Source organism: Cetorhinus maximus, chromosome 8, assembly GCF_964194155.1.
Source record: "Cetorhinus maximus chromosome 8, sCetMax3.hap1.1, whole genome shotgun sequence".
Taxonomy (NCBI): Eukaryota; Metazoa; Chordata; class Chondrichthyes; order Lamniformes; family Cetorhinidae; genus Cetorhinus; species Cetorhinus maximus.
The window spans coordinates 53,592,103-53,614,075 of NC_135886.1; the positions used below are offsets into that span (position 1 = coordinate 53,592,103).

The 21,973-nt window shown below is 47.3% G+C and overlaps 1 protein-coding gene across 1 annotated transcript in view; it reads left to right on the forward strand.

Moving 5' to 3' along the window:
* Positions 1-20,081, forward strand: part of LOC144683644 (uncharacterized) — a 220,578-nt gene extending 200,497 nt beyond the window's left edge. The window contains exons 47-51 of the mRNA XM_078546887.1: positions 6,478-6,559; positions 9,230-9,344; positions 10,272-10,373; positions 17,467-17,543; positions 17,670-20,081. Coding sequence (XP_078403013.1) covers positions 6,478-6,559; positions 9,230-9,344; positions 10,272-10,373; positions 17,467-17,543; positions 17,670-17,757 — 464 coding nt within the window. The 3' untranslated portion in view covers positions 17,758-20,081. The remainder of the gene's footprint in view (positions 1-6,477; positions 6,560-9,229; positions 9,345-10,271; positions 10,374-17,466; positions 17,544-17,669) is intronic.
* The last annotated feature ends 1,892 nt before the right edge of the window (positions 20,082-21,973 follow it).

A 21,973-nucleotide genomic window follows, 5' to 3' on the forward strand; every position in this document is an offset into this window, starting at 1 on the left:
GCTCAGGTATTGGGGGTAATGTATGAGCATGGATTGAGGATTGGTTAACACACAGAAGACAGAGAGTCGAGATTAATGGGTCTTTTTCAGGTTGAAAGATGTAACTAGTGGAGTGCCACAAGGATCAGTCCTAGGGCCTCAATTATTTACTATCTATATTAATTACTTGGAGGAGGGGGCAGAGTGTAATGTATCCAAATTTACTGATGATACAAAAATAGGTGGGAGGGCATGTTGTGATGAGGACATAAGGAATCTGGAAGGGGATATAGATACATTGAGTGAGTGGGCAAAAACTTGGCAGATGGAGTTTAATGTAGGAAAGTGTGAGGTTGTGCACTTTGGTGGGAAGAATCGAAAGGCAGACTATTATTTAAATGGAGAGAGATCCAAAAAAGTGCAGCATAGAGGGATCTGGGTGTTCTTGTGCATGAAACACAAAAAGTTAGCACGCAGGGTCAGCAAGTAATTAAGACGACAAATGGAATTTTGGCCTGTATTGCTAGAGGGTTGGAGTTTAAAAATAGGGAAGTCTTGTTACAACTGTACAGGGTGTTGGTGAGGCCACACCTGGAGTGCTGTGGACAGTTTTGGTCCCTGTATTTAAGAAAGGTTATACTAGCATTGGAGGCAGTTCAAAAGAGATTCACTAGGCTGATTCCTGGGATGAAGGGGTTGACTTATCAAGAACAGTTAAACAGGTTAGGCCTTTATTCATTAGATCTTAGAAGAATGAGGGGTGATCTTATTGAAACGTACAATATTCTGAGGGGGCTTGACAGGGTAGATGTTGAGAAGATACTTCCACTAGTGGGGGAATCTCGAACTAGGGGACATAGTTACAGAATAAGGGGACACTCATTTAAAACTGAAATACAAGGGAATTTCTTCTCTCAGAGGGTAGTGAATGTCTGGAATTCTCCACCCCAGAGAGTTGTTGAGGCTAGATCACTGAAAGTATTTAAAGAGGAAGTAGATAGATTTTTGAAATATCGGGGAGTTGAGGGCTATGAGGAGCTGGCATGAAAGAGGAGTTGAGGCCTGGGGCAGATAAGCCATGATCTTATTGAATGGCGAGACAGGCGGAGCTGAAGGGCCTACTCCTGATCCTACTTCTTATGATCTTATGTTCTTATCAGAATATGTGGTAGCTATAAAATCACCATTAATCCTTTCCTGGAAGTGCATCAGTACCTGCTACCAAAAATTGAGGATCTGTTTGCCACTCTGAATGGAGGTGAATTATTCACCAAGCTTCTGTTGAAGGGTCATGAGGACTTGAAACGTCAACTCCTTTCTTCTCCGCCGATGCTGCCAGACCTGCTGAGTTTTTCCAGGTAATTCTGTTTTTGTTTTTTATTCACCAAGCTTGTCTATCACAGGCATTTTTGCAAATGCAGCTGATTCCAGAAAGTATACAACCGTTAGCATACACAAAGGTCTATATCAATACAAACGACTACCATTTGGAATCGTGTCATCACCAGCCTTATTCCGGCAGGCCATGGACAAAATACTGCAGGGCCTCCCTGGAGTAATCTGCTTCCAAGACGACATGCTCATCACCGGGAAAAACCTCCCAACTCATTTAGAGAACCTGGGCAGGGTCCTGCATAGACTGGAAAAATACGGCATCCTCTGTGAGAAATCCAAATGCTCGTTCCTGAAGCCCTCAGTCGAATACCTGGGACATGTGATCGATGAAACTGGCCTCTCGACCTCTCCCAGAAAGGTGGAGACAGTGGTGAATGCACCACAGACCAAAAATGTTAAAGAGCTTCGTTTGTTTTTGGGACTTGTGAATTACTGTGGCAAGTTCATTTCCGGTATGGCTGCCAAGGCAGCACCACTGAATAATCTGAAGAAGAATGCAAAATGGGATTGGTCACAAACCTGTCAGGAAAATTTCGAAGAACTCGAGCAAGAGCTCATTTCTGCTAAAGTCCTGGCACATTTCAATGAAAAGTTGCCTGTCAGCCTGGCTTGTGATGCATCTGGATATGGTGTTGGAGCTGTCATCTCCCACACGTTTCCTGATGGCAGTGAAAGGTCCATTGCATACGCCTCATGCACATTGTCCAAGACAGAACAAAATTATGCCCAAATTGAGAAGGAAGCTCTTGGACTAACCTTTGGAGTCAAGAAGTTCCACCAGTATTTGTATGGGCATAAATTCACGTTAATGACAGACCACAAGCCTTTGACCTGGTTGCTTAGCCCGAAGTCACAAACCCTGACACTTGCCGCTGCACGCCTACAAAGGTGGGCACTGATTTTATCTGCTTACCAGTACAAAATTATATTTCGCTGTACTGAGGATCATGGAAACGCAGACGCATTTTCCAGACTTCCGTTACACCACAGCTCTACAGCCCGAAGTGAAGTCACTGCTTTCAATGTGAACCAGATAGACATGTTACCTGTTAAAGAGGATCAAATTCGACGTAAAACACAGAGGGATGCTGTGCTTTCCAAAGTTTACCTGTACACAGAAGGGTGGGTGTGTACCTCAAAAAGTACCTACTGAGCTTAAACCTTACTACATGCACAGATTTGAGCTGACTCTGCAAGGCGATTGTTTGTTATGGAGAATCCGAGTTGTTGTTCCTCCAAAATTCCAAACACAAGTGTTAGAAGAACTTCACCTCAGTCACATGGGAATCGTCAAAATGAAAGCATTGGCTCGTCTACGTGTATGGTAGCCACACCTGGATAAAGACATTGAAGGCATTAGTGATTGCCTTCCATGCCAAGAAATGAAGTCTTCTCCTGCATCTGTCCTATTACATCCGTGGGCTTGCCCTGACCACCCAAGCAGAGACTTCATGTGGACTTTGCCGGACTATTTCTCGGACACACGTTCCTAATTGTGGTGAATGCCACACAAAGTGGCCTCATGTTATTCCCATGAAGTCGACTACTTCAGCAAAGACCATTGATGCTCTCTGGAATGCGTTCACTACTTTTGGATTGCCGGAGCAAATTGTGTCTGTCAATGGCACACAGTTCATGTCATGTGAATTTCAAACATTCCTGAAAAACAATGGGATCAAGCAGATTCTCATCTCGCCTTACCACCCATCCTCAAATGGTGAAGTGGAGCATTTTGTCCAGACATTTAAAACAGCAATACTGAAGGGGATGACACAAACAGACAGAAAGTTGAAACTGAAGAACTTTTTGATGATATATCGTAACACCCCACATTCAACAACAGGCATATTGTCTGCTGAGTTGATGTTTGAAGGTGGCTGTGTACCAGAATGTATTTGCTGTGTCCGGATTTGAAAGGAAAGATTGGTTCAAGGCAACTTGATCAGAAAAGGTCACATGACACAAGTAAGCCAGCTCGTGAGTTTAATATGGATCAGTCTGTTTGCGTCCAAAATTGCTGTGGGACACCAAAGTGGCTCCTGAGAAGAATCATCAAGCGTCGAGGAACACTGACCTATGATGTTGAATCTTCCTGTGGAATCTGGAAGAGACACACTGACCAGATTAGAGAAGCCAAATCCAAGGAACCAAATTTCCAGTCACAGTGGAAGATTTCTGGGAAGCATCTGCTCTAGTTGGGTGAAAACCGAATTAATTCAACTGACAAACCTGTAGCTGCAACTGTTGAACCTGAACAGAAACAAGTGGAACAGCAGAACCTTCCATTTCTAAGCAAACAAACTGAGATACCTAAGCCAACACTCCTCCCTAGACCAAAGCAAATCTGCAAACTGCCTGTCCGATTTGTTCCTGGCTAATTGGGGAGGAGATGAGATGTTTGTGTTTAATGTTTAAACTTTGTTGTAAAAGGTCATTTCAGATAAAAAAGAAGTGTTATATAAAAAAACCTGACAGTAGGCTGTGCTAAGTCCCGAATGTTTTGCCCTCTGATGTAGGGTAAGGAACAAAGGAACCTTCTGTTTTTTACAGAGGAAGTTGGGGGTTCAGAAGCAGATAACGGTGTGTGTGTATTCTTAATTGTTAAGAAGTGACAAAACACTTCAGACTGATTTTTGTTAGACAAGGGAGTCAAGGGTTATGGTGGGGGGGGGGGGGGGGGGGGGGGGGGGGCGGGGCGTGGACAGACAGGAAAGTAGAGTTGAGACCACAAACAGATCAGCCATAATCTTATTGAATGACAGAACAGGCTCAAAGGGCTGAATGGCCTACTCCCGCTGCTAAGTCCTATGTTCTGATCGGGCTCCCCAAGGTAGCAGCCTCCAATCAAAAATGGAAAAATGAAAGACTTGCATTTATATAGCTCCTTTTACAGTCACTGGGCGTTCCAGAGAGCTTTACAGTCAATGAGATACTTTACAAGTGTAATCACTGTCATAGTCATAGAATCATAGGGTAGTATAGCACAGCAGGAAACCATCAGCCCATCTAGTCTGTACTGGCTCTTTCAAAGAGCAATCCAGTTCTTCCCACTCCCCCTCCCTTTCCCCATATCCTGCAATTTAAAAAAATTTCTCCCTCAAGTATTTCTCCAATTCCCTTTTGACCATTATAATTGAACCTGTATCCACCACCCTATCAGGCAGTGAATTCCAAATCCTAGCCACACCTGGCATGAAAATTGGTAAAGGAGTCATAAGCAACATGAGGAAAACTATTTTTACGCACCTTTGTGGCCTCTAGTTATCAACCTTCAGCCATTGGAGAGAATTTTTCTTAATTTACTCTTATCAAAACCCTTTGAAATTTGAAATACCTCCAGCAAATCTCCTCATAGCCTTCTCTGTTCTAAAGAGAGAAACTTCAGCTTCTTCAGTCTATCCATAGAACTGAATCTTTCAATCCTGGAACCTCCCTAATGAAGTAAACACAATAGTCAGTTAATGCAAAGCAAGGTCCCCCAAACTGCATTTTTGGTACCGGTGTTTTAGTAATGTTGGTTGAGGGTAAATATTGTCTGGGACACTGGGGAGAATCCCTTTGCTTTTCTTCAAAATACTGCCCTGGGATCTTCTACATCTACCTGGGGGTGCAGGTGGGGCCTTTGTTTAATGTCTCATCTGGAAGATGGCACCTCTGACAGTTCTGCACTCCCTCAGTATTGCACTGGACAGCCGGTTCACGTCCCTAGAGTGGGACATGAACCCGTAAGTTTTTGACTCAGTGAATGTGCAGGCTCTGAGTTCAGGGTGAGACAGTGCAGCAATGGTGTCTGGGGGCAGCTCCTGGCTCTGGTCCACGGTCACATTACATCCAGCCATTGGAGTGTTCCAGGTTTGAGCTGCACTGTAACTGATCCATGCTCTTACATTGGAGATGCTTTAGTAATCACACCCTGCGATGAAGGAGATTTTTATGGACAGGAGGGGGTTTAATTTTGAACAGCCCTGATTTCCCCACTCACCGGTCATCCGTAAACAGAAAGATGTTTTTGATTTTTGATTTCCCCCTTTTATAAGTGGTGCTGTATTTTCCCCAACCCTTTAGTTTGGAGTGATCCAGTCCTCTATTAACAACCTCACAGTAAACTCAAGATAAGGTAAAATAAGAGGGGTACGTCATTTTACCTACACACACACACACACACACACACACATGCATAGAAGGGGTTTCACAATGTCTGACACTTTTTGCACTTATACAGTAAAAGAGGGATAAGGGAAAGAAAGGGGTACAGGGCAGAGACCAGGATAAAAATAAGAATGATGGTTTCATATGAGTCCAGACTCCAGAATCAATGTCCAAGGAAGGTTCTTTTCAGTGGCTTTGTCTGGCAGAATTCCTGGTCTTGGTCCTGGGAATACAGTTGCAGGTTGAGTCTGTTGAAGACGCAGAGGAGTATTCTTGTATCCTGGAAATTAGTTGACTCTGTAGGTAAAATACAGAGCTCTTTCTGGGAATCAGACTTGGAGAGAGATGGAGATCAAAGGCTGGCTGCTCGCCTGGAGTCCGGTTCCCTTCGGAGGTTAAGCCGCAGCTGAAGATAAAATTCAAAAGCTATATAATTAAAGGAATTCAAACAGCTCAAATCTCGGTCATGTGACAGGGTGGTTTCAGATCGAGCTATTCAGCTAAAGAGGGCCTTTGTTACAACCCATTGTGTTTTGAGTAGGTAACTGTAGGACCATTAGCACAATGTTGGGGATGAGGAGTCACAAATAGCTCTGCCTTTGGCCATAGCTGGCTGGTGCAGACGTCTGCTAATCCTTTGTGTTAGTTTGGCTGGAATGTTTATTCAATGCAGGAGTGTTACATTCCAGTGGTTTGATGTGTTAACCTTTGTCCATGTTTAAACTGCACAGAAACTTTCAGGACTACCATCATATGGTCAGCGGCAGCCATTTAATCAGCCCAGGCATTTGTCCATTTAAAAAAAAAAACTTTTATGAAGTAGCCAGGCTAGCTTAGGTATATATAATTTCCTTGCTGTCTCATGGAGAGGACAAGATGTTCCCGGAGATGGTCATGTGAACCAGCTGACCACGTGTCACTGCACACAGCTGATCTGTTCCTTCATTCCTGCAGGGATAGACTATCGAGTGAAGACCCTGACAGTGGACGGTAGACACATTGCTCTCCAGCTCTGGGACACTGCTGGACAGGAACGGTGAGTGAGGGGCTCCAACAGGAGACCCAGCCAATTGGGTATTCAATCAACAGACAATGTCTAAGATCCGAAGCATCGAGAACGTTTAAATCAGGGATCAGTGACTCGAGGGGTCAGGGTGTTTAATGTGGACATTAACTCTAGGGGTCAGTGTGTTAAAGGGGACAGTAACACCAGGCGTCATTGTGTTAAAGCGGACAGTAACACTAGCGGTCAGTGTGTTAAAAGGGACAGTAACCGTAGGGGTCAGCATGTTAATGGGATAATGACTCTATGGATAAGTGTGTTAAAAGGTACAAGAAATCTAGGGGTCTGTGTGTTAATGGAGACAGTAATTCGAGGGGTCAGCGTATTAATTGGGACAGTAAATCTAGGGGACCCTGTGTTAAAGGGGACAGTAACTCTAGCAGTCAGTGTGATAATGGGGACAGTAACTATAGGGGTCAGTGTGTTAAAGGGGACGGTAACTCTCGGGGTCAGTGTGTAAAAGGGGACAGTAACTCTAGGGGTCAGTCTGTTAAAGGGGACAGTAACTCACAGGGTCAGTCTGTTAAAGGGGACAGTAACTCTAGAAGCCAGTGTGTTAAAGTGGACAGTAACTCTAGGGGTCAGTGTGTTACATACAGACGAACATACATATGAATTAGGAGCAGGAGTAGGCCACTCGGCCCCTCGAGCCTGCTCCGTCATTCAATAAGATCATGCCTGATCTGAATGATTCTCAGCCCCACATTCCTGCCTACCCCCGATAACCTTTCACTCCCTTGTTAATCAAGAATCTATCTAGCTCTTCCTTAAAAATATTCAAAGACAGTGCTTCCAGAGTAAAGATTTTGAGAGTAAATCTCCTTTTTGGTCCCTCATCGGCTTCACTGGTCCCCTTACTATCTTTTTGCTATTTATGTGCCTGCAGAAGACTTTTGGATTCCCTTTTATGTTAATTGCCAGCCTCTTCTGATACTCTCTTTGCTTCTCTCATTTCTTTTTTTTCAATTCCCCTCTGAAGTCTCCATATTCAGCTTGGTTCTTACTTGTATTATCAACCTGGCATCTACCATATGCACCCTTTTTCTGCTTCACCTTACTGTCTATCTCTGTATGATCCAGGGAGCTCTGGATTTGTTTGACCTTCCTTTCCCCTTGTAGCAATAAACCTCATTTGCACCTGAACCATCCTCTCTTTAAAGGCAATCCATTGTTCATTACCAGTTTGTCTGCCAAGCTTTGACTTTGATTTAGATTTAGCTAGAAAAAAATTGATTCTCAACCAGCTGAAATTGACCCTGCCTCAATGAATTATTTTTACTCTGGGTTGCTGCTGATCCTTTTCAATAGCTAAACCTAAGCCTTACGATACAAGGATCATTGTTCCCACCTCATTCCCCAGAACCAGACCCAGCAATGCCTCGTTCTTCACTGAGTTACAAACATACTGATCAATAAAATTCTCTTGAACACACTTCAGAAACTCTTCCCCCTCTCTGCTCTTCACACTATTACTATCCCAGTCCCCATTATAACTACCCTATCATTTTTAAACATCTCTGTAATTATCCCTGAAAATTTGTTCCTCTATACCTTTCCCACTAGCTGGTGGCCCACAGAATAACCTAGTCATGTAATGGGCACCTGCATTGCTTCTCAACTTGAACCAAATAGATTCTGTTCTTGACCCCACCAGGACATCTTCTCTGTAACACTGTAATGTTCTCATGAATCAATACTACGACCTCTCCTCTTTTCTTTTCTTCCCTATATTTCCTGAACACTCGTGCCCAGGAATATTTAACACCCAGTCCTGCTCTTTTTTGAGTTAGGTCTCTGTTATCATCATGTGATATTCCTATGTGGATATTTTCACCTGCAGCCCACCAACCTTATTCACCATTCTTTGCATGTTTACATGCATTGTGAATCCAATTAAACTCTCTTTGACCCTACCTAATTCCTTACTTATTCTTACTCTAGTGCTATCTACTTTTCTCAATCCTTTATTCACCTTGTTTCTCCTTCCTAATGTTACCTCCTTGTTCCCACCCCCCTGCCAAGTTAGTTTAAACCCTCCCCGACAGCACTAGCACACCACCTCTGGCTTCATTGAGGTGTAACCAGTTTGCCTCAGAACCAGTCCCTATGTTCCAGGAATCTAACATCCTCCATCTCTCCAGACACAAATTCATTTGCTCTACCCACCTATTTCTAGACTCAGTGCAGCAACGAGAGTAATCCAGAGGTTACCGAGGTCCTGCTTATTAGTTACTTTCCTATCTCCCTAAAGTCCGCCTGCAGGACCTCTTCCCTCTTTGTACCTCTGTCATTGGTCCTGATATGGACCACGACTTCTGTCTGTTCACCCTCCCTCCCCCAGAGTGCTTGGAAATCACTCAGTGACATTACAGACCCTGGTAAACTGTATGCTGGAAGTTGGTTAGTGGCAAGTTAGTTGCATTTCCCATTTCTAAGCATTTGTTCTCTGTCTGTTCCCCGCCTGCTTTCTGTCCCAGAGGGTTAAAGCTCTCCCATGTAAGACTGCGGAAATTGCCTATACAGGAGGAGGAATTGATTTACTGGAGGGTCATGTGACCCCCTACCCCTTCAGTGATTGGTCATCACAGGCCTATCTGTTGTGTAGTCCATTCCTCTGATTGATCCTTTACCATTTCCTCACAGATTCCACAGTGTGACCAGACAGTTCTTCAGGAAGGCTGATGGGGTGATCGTGATGTACGACATTACATCCTCAAGTTCTTTCGCTGACGTGCATTACTGGCTGGCCTGTGTCAAGGTAAGAAGCTCTCAGATTCAGGGCTTTAGCACTCAGCATGTTTAGGGTCAGAACTCTCAGAGCCTAGGGAAAGACTTTGATCCCATGGTTGATGGTCCTGAAGACACGATGAGGCAGATGTGCCCTCCATTATTTACTGACATTGATCTGACTTTTGTTCCATGACATTTTAGACCTGCAAGGCCCTTTTGAGCTCACACTCAGGGCCGTTATCAGCCAGACTGTCTCAATGCCACCACTGGCTGATACCATTGCTCACAGGCACCACTCTTGTCCCTATGCCAGTCTGGTTCAGTCTGAGGCAGTGATTAGACAGAGCGAAGACCGTGTTTGTAGCAAGGACTCAGAACAGCAGAAGGAAGGCTGCAGAAGATGGTAGCTTTGGTCTTCCCAATGTTGAGCTGAAGAAAATTATGGATCACTGGAGACAGGATGTCTGACAGCACATAGGCAGTGGGGAGATTGCAATAGGCAGTGTCATCAGTTCACTCCTGTTTTATAAAATACACAATGTCAAAATAGCTGGTTAATCTTTAACTGTCATTTGTTATTAAGCTCATCATACATAACCAGGTAAATCTTGCTCTTTCTTTCTTTCTCTCCTCATCCCTCCATCTCTCTCTCTTTCCTTCCATCATTCTCTCCCTTTCCTCTTCCACCTTTTTCTCTTCCTCCTTCTGTTTCTCTATCTCCATCCCCCAACCACCGTCCACATCTCCCTCCCTTCGATACTGTCTCCTTCCATCTCTTTCTTTCTATCTCCCTGCCTTCATCTTCCTCCCTTTCTCTCCCTCTATCTCTCTATGTCTCCCTCTCTCCATTTCTCCATCTCTTTTTCTCTCTTCCTCTGTCTCATTTCATCTCCCTCTCTCTTACCATTTCTTTCTCTATGATTTGCTCTGTCCATCTCTCTCTCTCTCTTTTTAGGACACAGTGGCTGATGATGTCGTCATTCTTCTTCTGGGTAACAAGATGGATGATGATACTCACCGTCAGGTCCCCACATCTGAAGGAGAACGGCTTGCCCAGGTTAGTGTCTATTGTTCAGACCGACAGCTCCAGTACAGCCTCCATTTCTGCCCAACACTGAAGGAATATTCCCTGCACCAACATTGCCCCATTAAAGGTGCTGACTCATTGCTGTGATATAATCCCCCCAAGAGCGAGCTCAAGTAATGTGTGCTGGGTGCTGGGAGACTCTTATTGTCTGGAGCATCTGAGCTGACATCTCATTCGCCATCCACACTTACCATTATCAACAGAGGCCACTATGGGGGCTTGGTCGGATATTTTTGTCTCGCTCAGGGCCACTGGGAACAGCTTTCACCAAACTGAACTCAGCAAAGACTAAGGCCGGAATTTTCCGGCCCTGTTGATGCCTTGTGTCATGTGAGGGGGGGCACAACAACATGGTGAGAAGGCCAAAATTGGTTTTAATGTCATTGTGAAACGAGTTTGTGATTGTCCGCTCCACCCGTCAATGGCGGGGCCACGTTTCCCGCCGCCACACATTGGGAATGTTATTTTAATATATTTGCATCTAATTATAAGCCCTGCTCGCTGGAATCAACCCCCCACGTCAGATTTACCGCTCACGTCGGTGTGACTTCACACTGCCTTTAAAAGGCTGCACCTGGCGACCTGAACTTCGAGAGGAACTCGGAGGTGACGTACACAACCTTGCGCAGCGCTTGCATTGCCGTAGGACATCAAGGAAGTGGCACCGCCTTCGGTGGTGGGTGTGGGGGGCATAGGCAAGTCGCATTTTCCCAGCTGTCTTTCAGTGCGGAGCTGGGGCAAGGGCTCCAGTGTGGGTCAGGCCAGGGTGGAGGGGGTCGGTGCTAGGCAACACAGACAGACTGAAGGAAATACTCAAGAACATGCCGTGGGGAGATCGGAGGAGGTTGGGTGAAGGAGCAGCCACGCACTTGGAAAAGTTTGTCAAAAGTGAGCATTCTTCCGCAGCTGAGACCATTCAGCAGCAGCTCCATTGACATGCCTGGAATCAGGCCTCTGAAGCTGATCTGCCCATTCAAGCAATGCAAAAGCATGAAAGTGCCACCAAATGCTCCAGAACTTTTCACCCCTTGGGTGCAGACTGCAAATTAATGTGCATTTTAGGGGGCAGCAGAGAAATTGGCCAACTGGGCAAGTTGTAGAATCCCCTTGTGTAAGCTGGCCATGGAGCAGTCACTGGTGGAGGTGCTCACAGCCTCTGGTAATGTCCTTAAGGTTTGGACCAGTCTCCCTCATGGTTCAAGCTAACAGCGCAGCCTTGCAGTGTGGGTTAGGAGAATGTGCCTGAACTGAGAGCACAACATGCAGTCCAGTGGGTAAAGCTGCTGCCAATCGGTCAGGGGGGGTGAGGCGGAGATGGGTGGGATTTCAGACAGCCATGCAGCGTGCTAAACTCTGGCCATCCAAGAGGTGGCCAGCACTATCTGGGGTGCATTGAGGGGCCTTCGGACTTAAACAAGAGAGGTTCTTAGGGCACACACATCTCTCTCTTTGATCCTGCAGGAGGGGAACATCAGGATCATGGGGCCTGGTGATTTAGTGATATGCCTCATGGGTTACAGAGAGCAGAGAAGAAGAGGAGAGCAGCGGGGGCATCTGGCTCAGCAAAGGGAGGAGCACCTCCCTCAAGGTGAAGGGGCGGCTGGACCTGCTGCTCATGCAGCTGAAGATCCACAGTGAGCCGTCGCTCGTAGGTACCTCGCTAGACACAGGGTCCACAGACAGCGCCTGCCATTCCTTCAGGTGACTAAGAACCAGCGTCGCCGAAAATTGTCCATGTCAAGGGAACTGGTCAGTCACATCTGCCAGCTGCTGCAGGATTTGGCACCACGGGGACTTGGAGGGCATCCACTGCCCGTGGCTGTGAAAGTGACCATGATGCTCAATTCTTACACCAGTGGCTCCTTCCAAGGCTCCAGGGTGACCTGTGTGGGATCTCGGAAGTCTCCAAGCACAAGTGTATCCAGGAGGTCATGGACACCATTTTCACAAAGGCACAAAGGCCTAGGATCAGGAAAGCCAGGAAGCAAGAGTGCTGGGACTTGACCAGATCTCAGGTTTCCCACAGGTGCAGGGAGCCATCGACTGCACTCACATGGCGCTTGGATCTCCGTGGTAACAAGTAGTCAACTAGGTCAACCCCAAGGGCTTCCACTCGCTGAATGTTCAGCTGCTGTGTGACCACCATAAACACATCCTACAGGTCTGCGCACGGTTCCCAGGGAGTGTCCAGTACTCTTGCATCCTTAGCAGGTCTCAGATCCCTGACATTTTCCAGGGTCCGGAGAGGCTGCAGGGATGGTTCATTGGGGACAAGGGCTACCCACAGAGGATGTGGCTGATGATGCCCGTGTGGTGGCCTCAGACTGCGGCAGTGATGGTATAATGAGGCTCATGCCATGACCTGGACTTTGGTGGAGCAAATGATTGGCATTTTGAAAATGAGGTTCTGGTGCCTCGACAGGTTTGGTGGAGAACTGCAATATGGTCCCCAGAGGGTGTCGTGCATCATCATCACTTGCTGTGCACTCCACAACCTGACACTGCAATGGGGGGAGGACCTGGCTGAGGAGCAGATGGAGAAGCTGCACGTCTCCTCCAATGAGGAGGCAATGATGTTCTTGAAGGTGAGGATGTCAGCGATGAGGTCATCACACTGTCCAGACGAGGCAGGCGCACTCGGGAGGCCCTCATAGCCGCAAGATTCATGGAGGATGACGACGAGATGCAGTGAGGACAGTCCTGACATCCCCACGTTGCATCTGTGAACATTTGACTCCTGTGTGGCTGATGGCAGCGCACTTACACTCAGTGCTCAGGCTCATGTCATGGAGACGCAGCGGAGGCCCTAATAGCTGCTAGATTCCTGGAGGATGATGATGACATGCAGTGAGGACACTCCATAGATCCTCACATTGTCTCTGTGAATGTTTGACTCCTGTCTGGCTGAGGGCAGCTCGCTTGCGCTCTGATCAGGGACATATCATGGAAACGCAGCTGTGAAACTTTAAATGCACCTGATCCTTTGCCTGCCCTCAGCACCTGACCCCTTCAGGAGCACAGCGTCACTGGTCACAGATGCTGAAGAGATGGGGGCCAGCCCCACCTCAAAGGTGCTGAGAGCACACAGAGAGAATGAGGGAACTCTGTGGCGCCTGCCCACGGCATTCTGGCAGCAATGACCAGCACCATCGAGGTGCAGGAATCAGTAATGTGTCCAGGGTGTGTGAGGCCGGACCATCATTGTGGTCTGAAGGTTACACACTGCACAGGGAAGAGGCCCTGGACTGAGACACCTGCCCTTATCTTGTGCAGAAAGGTTTCACATCTGCGTGACAAGAACACTGCTCATCAGAACAGGGAGCCACAGGCAGGGAGACATTCTTAGGACAAAAACAGAATTACCTGGAAAAACTCAGCAGGTCTGGTAGCATCGGTGGAGAAGAAAAGAGTCGACATTTCGAGTCCTCATGACCCTTTAACAGAACAGGGTCGTGAGGACTCGAAACGTCGACTCTTTTCTTCTCCACCGATGCTGCCAGACCTGCTGAGTTTTTCCAGGTAATTCTGTTTTTGTTTTGGATTTCCAGCATCCGCAGTAGTTTTTTGTTTTTATCGACATTCTTAGGAGTTTATTGACAATAGTGAACATTAAGTACAAATGATTAATCCTGTGCCCAGGCTGTGCAACTACATCTTCCTAACTGTCTTAACCCTGCCACTACATCTTGGTGGTCCCCAGACATCCACAGCGGAGGTGGAGGCAGCCTGCTGACTGTGACGCCCTGTCTGTGATGGCCTTGGTGGGCGTCCTGTGGGGGGCCGAGACTTGGATGGCCCCGGCCTGCTTTCGGGATCCTGCTATGTTGCAGTGACACCCTCCTCGGCCTGTGGAGCTGGAGCTGCTGGGGTCACAGGAAGAGGGGATTCGGATGGGCCGGTCACTCCCAGAGTCACCTGGGTGGTTGTCCCCGGGGTGTGAACTTGCTGATCCTCCTTCCTATGGGCGGTTGAGGGCCCCTACACTGTGTCTCTGTGCTGGTGGAGGGTTTGGGTGAGCGCTGTGACGGGTCTTCAATGAGGTGTCATCAGATTCTTCTTACGAGGTGTCTTCGGGGCTTGAGTCGAGGACCTGGCTCGTGGACCCCTTGGCTGTTCCCCAGATGTGCCTGTGAAAGCAAGGAGAGATAATTAGTGCATGGCAGGGGACTGCGGAACAGGGGGACTGACTCACAGCATGGTTGTCTGACAGATGTTGCACTGCTGGATCCTCACTTGATTGAGCCCCACCAACTTCACTGTCAACACAGGAACGGTCCAGATCCTCGCCGGCCATGGATGGATCTATTTTCAAAGTCTGTGAGGACCTTGAAGTCAGGAATTTCTCCACCAGTCTGTGACCTCTCCCTTTTGTTGTGTGCCAGCTTGTGCTGCATGAATACAGATGGAGAGAGTGTAAGCAGGACACCTGCCAGGCCAGATGATAAGTATGCCTGGCATGTGTGGGTGGTGAGTGGTGCCATGGACAGGATGAGGACACGATCCACAGGGCAGATTAAGGTGTGTGCGAGAGAGTGAATGGTAATGTCCCTTGAACTGGCAGTGAGTGATATCCCTGTGGATGTGTGATGGGTTTGTGAGTGTGAGAATTGAGAATGATGAGAAGAGTGACTTACCCTGGCAGATCATTCATCTTCTTGTGGCACTGGGTGGCTGTTTTCCTTTGCAGGGCGTTTGGACTGACCACCGCTGCCACCGCCTCCCCTGCTGGATTGGTGACCTTGCTTGCTGGTCTTCACCCTGGGGGTAGCGGACTTCACCGCGGGCCTCCAGTGCATCCAGGTGCCCGAGGGAGGTGTTGCTATATTTGGGACAGCATGTTTATTTCTCTGGCAACCATCAGTTCCCAGCAGCTTCCTATCCCTTGAAGAGAGCTAGCTCTGTGCAGGGGCAGCCTTTAAATATGGCGCCTGGATTACTGAAGGCCTGAGATGATGGCGGGGTGGGTGAATCAGAGGCCACCCTTCCAGCGATCTGGCGTGTTTCCCAGGAATGCATTATTAATGAGGTGGGAAGCGTCAGGAATGGGACGATGCAGCGGGAAAATCCGCCATTTCTGCCAGCAGGTAAAACTTCCTTTTCGCGCCCGATAACACACTTTGTGCAAATCTGGGATGGTTCCGCCCTAAGAGTGGGACAGAAGCTTTTTGGACTGTATGTCAGTGATCACCACATTGAGTGAGCACTCATCTTCAGAGAGAGGCGGTGGCACAGTGGGAATCTCACTGAGCTAGTAATCCAGAGGCCCAGGCTAAAACTCTGGGAATAAAAGCAAAATACTGCGGATGCTGGAAATCTGAAACAAAAACAAAAATTGCTGGAAAAACTCAGCAGGTCTAATAGCATCTGTGGAGAGGAACACAGTTAACATTTCGAGTCCATATGACTCTTCATCAGAACTAAAGGGAAATAGAAATGTGGTGAAATATAAGCTGTTTAAGGGGGGGTTGGACAGGTAGAGCTGGATAGAGGGCCAGTGATAGGTGGAGGCAAAGGAGAGATTGCCAAAGATGTCATAGACAAAAGGACAAAGGGTTGTTGACGGTGGTGATTTTGGCTAAAGGATGATATAATGGTGACATTAAGGGTAGAAAGCAGGACGAGCAAGTGACAGATAGCCTTAGTGGGGGTGGGGTGGGGGGAAGGGATTGAAATAGGCTAAAAGGTGGAGATAAAACAATGGATGGAAATAAATAATAATAGAAATAGATGGGAAAAGAAATATATATATATAAAAAATATATAATAATTATTAGAAAAAAGGGGATCAAAAAGGGAATGGGGATGGAGGAGAGGGATCATGGTCTGAAGTTGTTGAACTCAATATTCAGTCCGGAAGGCTGTAAAGTGCCTAGTCGGAAGATGAGGTGCTGTTCCTCCAGTTTGCGTTGAGCTTCACTGGAACATTGCAGCAGGCCAAGGACGGACATGTGGGCATGAGAGCAGGGTGGAGTGTTGCTTTCTACCCTTAATGTCCCCATTAGCACATTCCATAGCTAATATCACCACCGTCAACACCTCTTTGCCCTTTTGTCTATGACATCTTTGGCAATCTCTCCTTTGCCTCCACCTATCACTGGCCCTCTAACCAGCTTCATCCAGTCCAACCCCCCTTAAACAGTTTATATTTCACAACATTTCTACTTCTCTTTAGTTCTGATGAAGAGTCAGATAGACTCGAAACGTTAACTCTGTCTTCCTCTCCACAGATGCTATCAGACCTGCTGAGTTTCTCCAGCTACTTTTGTTTTTGTTTGTAATACTTTGGGGACATGAGTTCAAATCCATGGAATTTAAATTCAATTAATAAAACCTGGAATTGAAAGCTAGTCTCAGTAAGGGGAGGAAATCTGCCATCCTTACCCAGTCTAGCCTACATGTGATTCCAGACCCATAGCAATGTGGTTGACTCTTAACTGCCTCTGTTCAAACCACTCAGTTCAAGAGCAATTAGAGATGGCCTTGCCAGTGATGCCCACATCCCATGAAAGAATAAAAAAAACCCAGTCTTCGACAGCATCTTCCAAACCCGTGACCTCTACTACCTAGAAGGACAAGAGCAGCAGGCGCATGGGAACACCACCACCACTGGAAGGTGCCCTCCAAGCCACTCACTAACCTGATTGGGTCAAAATTCTGGAACTCCCTCTCTAACAGCACTGTGGGTGTACCTACACTACATGGACTGCAGCGGTTCAAGAAGGCAGCTCACCTTCACCTTCTCAAGGGCAATTAGGGATGGGCAATAAATGCTGGCCTAGCCAATAACACCCACACCCATGACAGAATAATTTTTTAAAAAATCACTGATGGTACTTGAAGTTGCCTCTCTCATTACACTGGCTTTATTGACCTTGAGTGACCTGGCAGTTGAAGCATCATGTATGACAGAGATTGGGGGAGGGGAGGTCACTGAGCAACCTTGGTAACAGTTTGTGAAGTAATGTATTTTCCTAGTGACTATATCTACTGTGCAGTGACTATAAACGATGACCCGTCTCATCCCTCCACCTCTTTCTCTCTCTCTCTCTCTCTCTCTCTCCAGGAGTACAACATCTTGTTCTATGAATGCAGCGCCCGTACTGGTCACAACATTAGCGCTCCCATGGTGCATCTGGGAAAGTGAGTGATGAATTGTGGGAATTGTTCATTTACTTCATTATACACTGTGCTGTTGCTCCTTTCTCTGAGAGTGCTGTCAGGGGCTGTCTGCTGTGTTCACTACCATCTCTCCATGTCTCTTTACAGGTTGCTGAAACACCAGGAGGAGAAGATTAAAGAGATAGTGGTGAAGGTGGTCGAACAGCCTGCAAAGAAGGGGAAATGCTGCATGTAGCCCCTTTACACTGTCCCGTCACACTATTCTACCCCGTCACACTGTACCATCACACCGTCCCATCACTGTATAATGTTCCATGACTGTATACTCTCCCTTTGCACTGTCACATCAGTGAATACTGTTCCACCATTCACACTGTCCTGTCACTGCATATTGTCCATATCACCCTGTCCTATCACTGCATATCATCTCACCATACTCTCCCATCATACTCTCCTGTCACACTCTCCCGCCACATTGCGACTACCTGCCAGAACTGATATGCAGCCTATTCGGACTCTAGAGAGATTCTGCAAACAAGCTACAGAGTTATTTACAATGCAGCACTGCAGAGAATACAGTGACAGTAAATACGTTGTATATAATAACCCTACCGTATGTATTCAGCTTGTCTGCAGCTTTTACATGGTACCAGACTTGGATAAGTTGGTGCATCAAATAAAAAACCATTGTATGGAGACTTATTAAGGGACAGTATTGGCAGCTATTCGCTAGAAAACGTCCGGCAATTACAACCTCTTTACAAAAAGCCTCAACATCAGGATGGATTAAAAATAAATCTAACCGTATTGTTGGTGTGTGACACTTGCACATCATTGTACTTTACTCCAGGTTGGCTGGTTTCTTGTTTAACCAGTGGCGCACAAACTTGAGCTGGTGAAAGATTCAGAGGCACAAACAGCTGCCTAAATACCAGTACCCAGAAGTGCTGTCAGTCCCCTCACTGGCTTTTTTTATAGGGTACTGTATCCAAAATATTCCAATCTTGGAGCATCCACATGCACAATGAACATGTGCAGTCGCCATCTTTACTGGGGGTAATGTGCAGTCGCCATCTTTACAGGGGGCAATGTGCAGTCGCCATCTTTACAGGGGGCAATGTGCAGTCGCCATCTTTATAGGGGGCAATGTGCAGTCGCCATCTTTACAGGGGGCAATGTGCAGTCGCCATCTTTATAGGGGGCAATGTGCAGTCGCCATCTTTATAGGGGGCAATGTGCAGTCGCCATCTTTACAGGGGGCAATGTGCAGTCGCCATCTTTATAGGGGGCAATGTGCAGTCGCCATCTTTATAGGGGGCAAATGTGCAGCAGGGAGCACGTAGTCACAACAAAAACAAAAAAAGCTGGAAAAACTCAGCAGGTCTGACAGCTCCTGTGGAGAGAAAGACAGATTTAACGTTTCGAGTCTGTATCTGAAGAGTCATCCCGACTCAAAACGTTAACTCTGTCTTTCTCTCCACAGATGCTGTCAGACCTGCTGAGTTTTTCCAGCATTTTTTGTTTTTGTTTCAAATTTCCAGCATCCGCAGTATTTTGCCTTTATCTTAGTATGTGCAGCCATCCTGAGTCAGGATGGGCTTCAGTGAGTCTTCTGTCACTCGGGAGTATGGAGAGCTTGACTGAAATCAACATAGGTTTATGAAATAATAATGGTTTTAGGAACCTCAGAATTTCATATTTCTATGATGTATTATATCATTATAGTTTGAGAAGCGCTGCTTTGGAAGCTTAAGGCACAATCCCCACCCCATCCACCACCTTACACACCATCCCTCACACCACTGGTTAGCCCTCCCCCACCCACTCTCTCTGTCACCAGCAATCCCACCCCTAAAAGGTCACCAACAACCACCCCCCCTCACCCTCAAAGGTCACCAGCACCACCCCGCCCCAGACCCCCACCCTTCAACCACCACCCTGGTCAAAATGCTCTTATTTTATTTCATAAAAGTTGGTCCCTCCACCCCCAACCCAAGAATAAACCGAGAAATGTCTCTCTACGGCAGTGATGGTGAAAGGACTGCATGTTGGCCAATAACCATATCTGATTGACTGTGACAGCAAAAATAATATTAATCAGGCATTCTTATTAGATGCTACAGTTCCCTACCATCTGCTTCAAAGGTAGTGGCATAGAATGCCAACACAAACTCTTTCGATTGGCCACCATAACTTCAGATTCTGTATGGGTTATGGTTCTCAACTAGTAATCCAGAAGCCTGGCACTAATAATTCAGAGGAATTGAGTTCAAATCTCACCATTGAAATTTTAATCGAGATTTTTTTTAAATCTGGAAATTTTAAAAATCTAGTAGCAGTAAAATTTTCCCCAGTTCCAGTGATTGTAAGGTGCAATCTGTTTGTTATTTTGATAATGCAAAGATGTGATCGAGGTTAGATTCAGCTCCGAACCCTCAGTGCACAAGCCTCATGTCTTTGTACACGCAGCACTGTTGCCAATTCTGTTTCTTTGGTAAATTTGGATGTTTGCTCAATTTGAAAACACTTCACAGCAATAAAAGGTAACTTTGAACAATTCTGCTGACTGTTCCTTCTCTACAGGCTGACACTACACTTAGGGGCCACAGGCCAGCAAAGAGCAAATGCTGGGAAAGCTGCCCAAGGACCATGTTGTCCTGGTAAATCCCTTCAGTTTGACCAGAAGGACATGGACATATTGGCTGGGAGCAGGATTCATTGGGACCCTGTGATCATCCTGGCATTTGCATTTTGCTAAGGATAGTACCTCATCTTCAAGGCTCCCGTGGGTGCTGGTGCCACCATCGTGGCATATTCCAAAGAAGCATTTTGACATTATCCATGGTCCAGGCTTCTTTCGTAGTCTAGAACATTCCTGTCTCTCCCCAACCTCCCCATGGGGCCTACCTTCAACCCTCTAACTCAGTGTCCCACCTCCAGCCTAATGCTGGATTGCTTAGGGCTCTGGGTGACATGGGCTCCCAGTGCAGGGAGGCACCACCCACAGCGTCCCTCCCTTTAGTGTTACTGACATTGTGAGAAGTGGGTGCAAACTCTGTCCCTTACAAGGCTTATCAGGAAGTCTCCATCTAAGCAACAGGTTCTCACCCCTGTTCCAAACCCCTCTGCAGGCTGAGCAATGACAAACAGCCGCCAAGTGTTAGCACGTGCTCCAGGTTTTCGACCTCCCCCTAACAATCGTGAGGACTGTCTCATGCTCTATCCTGACCTTCCCGGCTTCATTCAGAGTGTCAGGCGGACAGTGTGGGTGGGAGTCTTGCTGAGGGTCCTCGCTAGTGGTTGGGTCTCCAATTCTCCAGGATTGCCCAGAGGTTTTCAAGAATTAAGGAAAAATCCCCGGGACACAGCTGCCAGCAATATGAGAGAAAAATAACAGAGGCAGTAAAAGAAACCTATTTTAATTTTCATTAAACTTCTGATTATTCATTATATAAATATTGAACATGGAAAAAAATCAAGAATCATCATTTTCGCTGTTGGAGAATCTATCTGCTTTTGGATTGGTGGACAATGAGGAGGGATGTGTCAGGCCACCAATGGTGGGAAAGTGGGGCGGGGCAAAGGGAGAGAGTAAGTCATGTAATGAAACCTCCAGGAATATGTTCAACCAGAGTTGGCAACGCAAGTTAGTGTGTAGGGATGGCACAAGGAGTTCTGGTGGTGTGGGAAGGCGGGGGGAGGGGCACGGGGAGTATTGTTGATGTGGGGAGGGAGAGCTTGTGATGTAAGGAAGACACAGGGAGAGCTGATGGCATAGGGAGGGAGGGAACAGGGAGAATTGGTGGTGTGGGGACCATAGGCAGGGAGATTGGGTGCGTGGGGAGGGAGGGCATGGAGAGATTGGGTGATATGGTGGGGGGAAGGCACGGGGAGATCGAGCAGTGTGGGAAGGGCACTGGGAGATTAGGGTGGCGACGGGAGTGAGGGGAGATCAAGTGATGTGTGGAGTGAGGGCACTGGGAGCTTGGGTGGCCTGGGGAGTGAGGGGAGATCAGGAGACGTGGGGAGTGAGGGGAGATCGGGGACTATGGGGAGTGAGGGGAGATCGGGTGACGTGGGGAGTGAGGAGAGATCAGGACACGTGGGGAGTGAGGGGAGATCAGGGAGTATGGGGAGTGAGGGGAGATTGGGTGACGTGGGGAGTGAGGGGAGATTGGGTGACGTGGGGAGCGAAGGGAAGTCGGATGATGTGGGGAGTGAGAGGAAGTCAGGTGAGGTGGTGAGTGAGGGGAGGTTGGGTGAGGTGGGGAGTGAGGGGAAGTCGGGTGATGTGGGGAGTGAGGGGAGGTCGGGTGACGTAGGGAGTGAGGGGAGGTCGGGTGACGTGGGGAGCATGGGGAGATCGGGTGGTGTGGGGAGTGAGGGGAGTGAGGGGAGGTCGGGTGACGTGGGAAGTGAGGGGAGGTCGGGTGACGTGGGGAGTGAGTGGA